We start from the raw sequence: 7,639 nt of genomic DNA, 5'->3' as shown, positions 1-7,639 counted from the left end.
CTTTTATTGAGGTTATTGATAATAACAGTATTATAGCTTGGCAACTTCGTAACACTCCCGATGATCCGCGCGGGCCGGGGGTGTGTTGCGATGAATGAAAAACCCACGACTGATGCACTTCCCCGCACGCAAGATTTCACACACGCGCAGTCTTTCCCCTGTCGCCCGCATATCATGGTAGTGTTATCTACAAACTAGCCAGACTGTAGTTGTTATTTTTATAAATATTTTCGAAATATTCTCAATAACTCCTCAATTAACATCATCATCATCATCATTAACAGGCGATGGACGTCCACTGCTGGACATAGGCCTTTTGCATGGACTTGAAACAAAACATTCTCGAGCCGCCAGCATCCAGCAGCTCTCTGCAACCCGCTTGATGTCGTCAGTCAATCTAGTGGAGGGTCGTTATGAAGTCTAGGGTTCGATCCCTACGCATATTTGTAATAATTTTTTAGCATGTATAAAGATAGCTAACCTTAAAATAAATAATGGGGCGACTGTGTATTCAAATGAAAACTATATTCGATAAATCACACATTTTTATTTAAAAATAAATATTGACTAGTACAGTAAGTAAGTAGTAAAGTAAGTAGTAACATGAGTTAAGTAAACTAAGTTTAATTGGGATTAAACTATAGAAGAGCACAGAATGGTATAGACAATCTATACTAATAAATCCGTTAGGTTTTGGATGTAGTGGTAAGATGACGGACTAATGGCGTTTGTGTGTACCTACTACTAGCTAAATGTTCGTTCTGTTAAGAACGTTCCTTTATGGTCGGCGTCCACATATCCGCATCGTAGGTATCGGACGCAACGCAATAAACGCAAATATCCGGGCAACGAGGGGAAAGACTGCTAGGGTGTGAAATCGTGCGTGCGGGGAAGTGAGGTGCATCAGTTGTGGGTTTTTTATTCATCGCTACACACACCCCCACACGCCCCACCCCCGCCCACGCGGACTATCGGGAGTGCTACGAACGAAGTTGTCAAGCTATAATAATAGGTCCGCTGAATATCTAACCACTACATTCAACGCCGCGCAGACTTCCAAAAGTCTCAGACCAATTATAGAAGGACCTGTATCGCACTCATAGTCACGAACAAAATAGTCTGTCATTTTCTGAGGAAAACGAGCTTAGATTTGGTATACATCTTGTACTAAACTAGAAGTTTTTGCCCGTTTTTTACACCATTCAATTACACAGAAAGGTATTTTTACGGAGCTTTTTAACCGACGAACACGGATTACGACTATTTAACATCGTCTATAGAGACGGTTTTTATAATCGCATTAGATCGTTGATCATATACTTTGACAGAAAAGTAATGTCAAGCGAGGCAGTTCCTATACAATAATTGGTCTGAGCCAAAAGTAGATAAACTATATTAAATATAGATACATTGTACCCCGTATTATGTTTAATCGGTAATTTGTGTTAGGAGGGCCGTTCCGCGAATGATCCAATACTCTGAATGCATGTTGGAAGGCAACAACACAGGTAACACGAAATTGGTGCTGTGCCCTGTAGTAGACAATGTGCCAGCTCGCTCCGATGTCTTGTACAAGGGCGCTTCGTAGCGCGGATCCGGTTTGGGTAGAGACAGCACCGGCTTGAACCACACGACCGGTAGCGGTGCGTTCATTTGACCTGCGTACGAAAGATGATCAGTATCTGGAAATTTACATACACGCAACAATCGTCGTCATCAACCCATATTCGGCTCACTGCTGAGCTCGAGTCTCCTCTCAGAATGAGAGGGGTTAGGCCAATAGTCCACCACGCTGGCCTAATGCGGATTGGCAGACTTCACACACGCAGAGAATTAAGAAATTCTCCGGTGTGCAGGTTTCCTCACGATGTTTTCCTTCACCGATTGTGACACGTGATATTTAATTTCCTAAAATGCACACAACTGAAAAGTTGGAGGTATGCACCTCCAACTTTTCAGTTGTGTGCCCCGGACCGGATTCGAACCCACACCCTCCGGAATCGGAGGCAGAGGTCATTTCCACTGGGCTACCACGGCTCTTCACACAACAATATTGTCATTAAAATAGAGTAACATTGTCTACATTCTTACCCCTTTAAGATAGAACTATTGTTGACCGTGCCACGATATAATAGGTTGTAGGGGATAATCTCTGGATCTAGTAAACCGATTTTAAAAATTCTTTTACCAATAGAAAGCTACTAGTTTTTTCCCTTATTCCTAAGGGAACGTAAACAACGCGGGTGAAGCCTTGGGGTCTCTGCTAGTGCTTTAATAAATTATAATATAATGCCGATGTCTATAAAATTGATGTAACGTCTTAGGCCATCATCATCCTAGTATGATAGCTAGCCCGTCGAAGCCTACCATTAAAAATATCATACCTGGCAGTGCATCGACGAGCAGATTCTGTTGAGCGTCCCATCTGCCAGCATCGATGAACAATCCGTGAATGTTGACGCCGTCTTCAGGCTTTTCCAACGGACCAAATACTCTCATATCAGTAGGATCCTCCTAAAACATCACGATATTTTTAAGGTCAGCCTTAGAGAACTCACTATACTTATAATAAATCTGCAGAGAGGTAAATTCTGTACATGAAATATCTTTCCAAAATAACTATCAGGGGGTAATTAGTGATCGATACTGATACGATACTCTTCATACTCCTGGGCAGATTATAGTATACTTTTTATCACGCTACGATCAATAGGAGCAAAGCAGTGAAGGGAAATGTTGGGAAAACGGTAGAAGTTACTCCATTTTTTAAGCTTCCGTCGCGTGGTAGGGTATGCGTATGATAGGAGTGGGGTAGGGGTAGGGTAGCGGTAGGGTAGGGGTAGGGTAATGGAAGGCTCAGGGTAGGGTCAGGATAGGGGTAGGGTAGGGGTAACGTAATGGTAGGCTCAGAGTAAGGTTAGGATAGGGGTAGGGTAGGGTAGTAGTAGAATTTCACGCGGACGAAGTCGCGGGCGTCCGCTAGTAATTATATAAAATTAAAATAAAAATCTTCAACTGTTCCTGAGTTGACAATCTATTAACAAAATCTACAAAATGTAAATTTATAGAAATATTTGAAGCATACCTTTGTTTTCTTCAATTTGTTGCTCTTAAAGACATCCTCTTGCGAAAGGAAATAGTTGATGGGCTCGAAGTCGAACATAAGTGCATCTATGGGCACCCTATATCGGCGGGCATAGGCTTGCAGTGCGCCCGTCAACAAACCTTGAGGGAAGAACAGGCCAGAAACCCAACTGCTAGGTGCAGCTCCATCTATCAGCCATTTCTACAGGATGGAAATTATGATTCGATAATGATTGCATTCGTCATGAATTAATAAGTTTTTCATCGATCGTATCGTATCGATCAGTCAGGCCTGCTATATTAGGAGCTTAGACCATCGTTCTCCTATAAAAAAGTGGATGTACAGTCAGCGACCAAAAAACATCCCCACTCAATGAGTGCCAAACACAACTTCTTGGCACTCAATTCAAGTAGTCGCATTTGCAAATTCAACCTTAAGGTTAAATTTAAACTCAATCCTTAAGGTTGGATTTGTTCTGAATTTGGGATTCTATTGAAAATTGGACTATATTTAAAGGCTTTTAGGTATAATTAAGCAGAATTAGCCAGTTTTTAAGGAAAATTTTCTACATTATTGTGCATCCTTTTATTATAAGAGGTTAATGACTTAGACCTATCACGCTGTTCCAATGCTTGTTGACGGGTATAGCATCATTAAGAGAACTTTTTTACGATCAATATCGTCCCGGTCATTCTCATTTACGTTAGTGAAAATGACCGGCACGGTTTCTCTGAAGCAAGAAGTTGTAGCACCACCCACTTCTCTATTCCGGGTTGAAAATGTTTTAAAAAAAGAAAAGCTCAGTATTTTATAGCCCAATCCAGCTCTGGAACCCATGACCTCGTGATCCAAACCCACATTGCCTAACTATGGACTAAAGAGGCAATTTCTGATAAACTTTTTTTTTTCCCTGAGGAGGTAAAAGCCCTTCTAGACTTCTGCCAATCTCGTTAACCGCGAGTTGGCAACGCGCGGTTCACTGGTGGACAACGCGGCGTCCACCCGTGGTCCACCTGTCGACGTCAAGTGGACGCTGCGGACGATGCGGGTCGGGTCCCGTGTGGGTCCCGGGTGGGTCTAATGAGCTACGACCTTTATACTGTATTTCATAATTTCATAATAAATTATATTTCAGTATCCATCAAATGAAAAATTAATACAATTCATAATTTACTTTTTCTAAGAAATATAATTTTAGCTCAATCGTTATTCGGACACACTTGTCAGATTATAAATTTTAAGCTAACGTTTTTAAGTTTTTGTAAACGGAAAGTCAAAAAGTTCCTTTGAAATTTAGTTACAAAATCGTTATTAAACATAATATATCAAAAATGTGTTTTCTCGGTCATCATAGTTACACTACTTTTTTTTTATATTCTTTACAAGTTAGCCCTTGACTACAATCTCACCTGATGGTAAGTGATGACGCAGTCTAAGATGGAAGCGGGCTAACTTGTTAGGATGAGGATGAAAATCCACACCCCTTTCGGTTTCTACACGGCATCGTACCGGAACGCAAAACGCTTGGCGGTACGTCTTTGTCGGTAGGGTGGTAACTAGCCACGGCCAAAGCCTCCCACAAGCCAAAAACCTACCTGGACAACCTCAAAATTGAGACGTCATTTAATTGATATGTCATTTCCTCTGTTAAAGTTCAGAATGTTTTTTATTGCTGTGGATTATTTATAGGGTTTGATAGGTTTGTTGATATTCAAGTCGTATTTACATTAGTCGTGACTAATAAAGTTTAAAGGTCTTGTTTTGAAAGTGATAATAACAATGTATTGCCCCGGACGGGTCACTAGTTCTTGATATGGTTATGTAATCAAAGTCAATACGATTTAATCACTGAAATAAATAAATACAGTTTGTTTTGAATCAGCAATAATAATTAATGTCGTAAACTGAAGTTGAAATGACAAAGACAACATGAAAATGTAATAAAAAGACAAGTAGATGTTTATTTAGAGATCTGTTTTTGAAAAAATAAGATTTAAATCGCTAAATTTGTTAGAGTCGAGTGTCCCGCCTCTACCAGCTAAACTGTTGTTTATGGATCCGTGAATACACAGAAGTATAATGAAATTAGGAGGACAATTATCACTATTTGAACTTGAAGAAATCAAAAAATTAGAGAGTTTTCTAAACGCGCCTGGTCGAGAGCATCACACAGACAAATCAGCCAATAACTCTAGAAATAAATACCCAACTGTTTCCTTGATCTAACCTTCGAGTGATTTAGTGTTTCAGTACGATGCCGCGTTAAAACCGCCAGAGTTAAGTAGAATAAACTTCTACCTCTGCCAAGTAATGAAATAGTTTGACGGCCTCCGTAGCGCAATGGTATGCGCGGTGGATATACAAGACGGAGGTCCTGGGTTCGATCCCCGGCTGGGCAAATTGAGATTTTCTTAATTTGTCCAGGTCTGGCTGGTGGGAGGCTTCGGCCGTGGCTAGTTACCACCCTACCGGCAAAGACGTACCGCCAAGCGATTTAGCGTTCCGGTACGATGCCGTGTAGAAACCGAAAGGGGTGTGGATTTTCATCCTCCTCCTAACAAGTTAGCCCGCTTCCATCTTAGACTGCATCATCACTTACCATCAGGTGAGATTGTAGTCAAGGGCTAACTTGTAAAGAATAAAAAAAAAAAAAAAAGTAAGCTCGCTACTATATTATACCTACTACATCATCTTTTAACATAAATATGGTGAGATCGGGTTTAACGGCTATTTTGTACGAGCCCACATATATCGTATGATACAAACTACCTTTCGTGTTTCTGTGCTTAAGGAGTCAAGGGCTAACTTAAGGAGTTAGGGCTGACTTCATCATTTTCTTGCTGCTTGAGCAAGAGTCTTCTCTCAGAATCAGAGGGGTTAGGCCCTTAGGCACAATGTGAGAAAACCTGCACACCTGAGAATTTTCTCAATTATATGTGTGGACCATTAACTGTGGTTAAGGAAACCTAAATCGGCCCAGCCGGGAATCGAACCCAGGTCCTCCGTCTTGTATAGCACTGCGCCACGGAGGCGGTCAAAAAGAAGGAGGAGGAGGAAGCATACAGTGCTTCAAAGGGTGACGATGATGATGATATTGTGTTCTCGTAGTTTCGTATTTCGTATCAAAATAATATACCGTAACATTCACAACGCTATCGGTTTCATAAACAGTAAACAAGAGCCGATAAAATCAATAAAGCCCGGGACCTAGGGCTCGTAGCTATGATATTACGTTTCACATTTCAAAGGCGAGCAAATTTAAAGGGGATGCAGCAAGGGAGGTGGGTGGCGAGATTAAATCAATATTGCACCCGCTGGCCGGGCTCCGGGAAACATGATTGAGCTTGCAATGTTTTAACTGTTACTGCGTATATTGTCGAAGCATACAGCAATATTGTGGGTCACATCATATTTCGTTAGCACTAATCCTTCTATACTAAATTTCCTTTGGGATTAAGTTTCCCTATGTTACATGGTCTCACTAGCTCCACGGAGAGACTACGAGTATATACGAATAGTCCTGGGTTCGAACCACGTCCGTTGCTAATGTTGTACCCACTTACATTATTATATAGACTACACAGTTTTCACTAATTTGGAGGAGCGAGGGAATATTTATTAATAGCTAGCAAACGCCCACTTCGTCGGCCCTTAGACTTCTAAATATTCAACTTCATAAATTTTTGTTTTAATCTATCTAAACAGATAATAAGATATACTATGTTGTTTTAGTTAACTAATTATGATTTATTGTGTATAAATAAATTATTTGTTTTGGAAATGTTAGTCATATCCTACTAAAACTATAAACGCGAAAGTTTGTATGGATATTTGTTACTCTTTAACGCCGCAACTACTGAACCAATTTGACTGAAATTTGGAATGGAAATATATTTACCTCAGGATTAACACATAGGCTACTTTACTCCGGAAAAATTCATGGTTCCCGAGGTATTTGTGCAAAACTAAATTTCACGCGACGTCGTGGGCGGATGCTGTTTTACAAATATTTTTTAATGAAAATGAGCGTAAATCCGTTGAACTGATAGATTACGAAGAGTTCAACAATGCTCAGCTTATTTAATTGATTTTCTGTATAATTATATATACTAGATGACAAAAGTAAATCATTCTTAAACTTGAAGTATTAATAATGATGAAAATATAGGAAATGTTTTACGCCATACCCGAGTGCAAAGTTGTGATAAAAATACAAAGAGTAAGTGCCTTTCACTTGAATAAACAATATGGTAGTTGCATTTTTAGTAAAAGGTCAGGCAGAAAAATAATCGCTTTTGTAAGTGGTGTGCTACGAATTCGTGCTTCGGACAGTGCATTTCGGATTACGATTCCATCCAATGTTGATAGTTAGAGAACAGATAGCACTTGTTTGTCCACTGTAATGCTATCTGCGCAGTTGGTAAATTAAAATAGAGCGACAGAAAGCAAAATATTCATCAAGGAAAATTGCATTTGGTATTAGTTTGTCGGTTGAGAGAGCTTAGAGAAGATTTTCAGTTTACAGAATAGGAGACGGAAAATTTTCCACGCCGC

The 7,639-nt window shown here is 40.1% G+C and overlaps 1 protein-coding gene across 1 annotated transcript in view; it reads right to left on the bottom strand.

Annotated features, from left to right (window-relative positions):
• Positions 1 to 961: 961 nt before the first annotated feature.
• The window catches only part of LOC112047829 (dynein axonemal heavy chain 6), a 104,683-nt gene continuing 98,005 nt past the window's right edge, over positions 962 to 7,639 (bottom strand). The window contains exons 66-68 of the mRNA XM_052890818.1: positions 3,086 to 3,286; positions 2,385 to 2,511; positions 962 to 1,658 (exon numbers count right to left, since the gene is read on the bottom strand). Coding sequence (XP_052746778.1) covers positions 1,429 to 1,658; positions 2,385 to 2,511; positions 3,086 to 3,286 — 558 coding nt within the window. The 3' untranslated portion in view covers positions 962 to 1,428. The remainder of the gene's footprint in view (positions 1,659 to 2,384; positions 2,512 to 3,085; positions 3,287 to 7,639) is intronic.

The sequence above is a fragment of the Bicyclus anynana genome, chromosome Z, assembly GCF_947172395.1.
Source record: "Bicyclus anynana chromosome Z, ilBicAnyn1.1, whole genome shotgun sequence".
In the NCBI taxonomy this organism is placed as follows: domain Eukaryota; kingdom Metazoa; phylum Arthropoda; class Insecta; order Lepidoptera; family Nymphalidae; genus Bicyclus; species Bicyclus anynana.
This window is presented reverse-complemented; position numbering and strand designations above follow the sequence as displayed.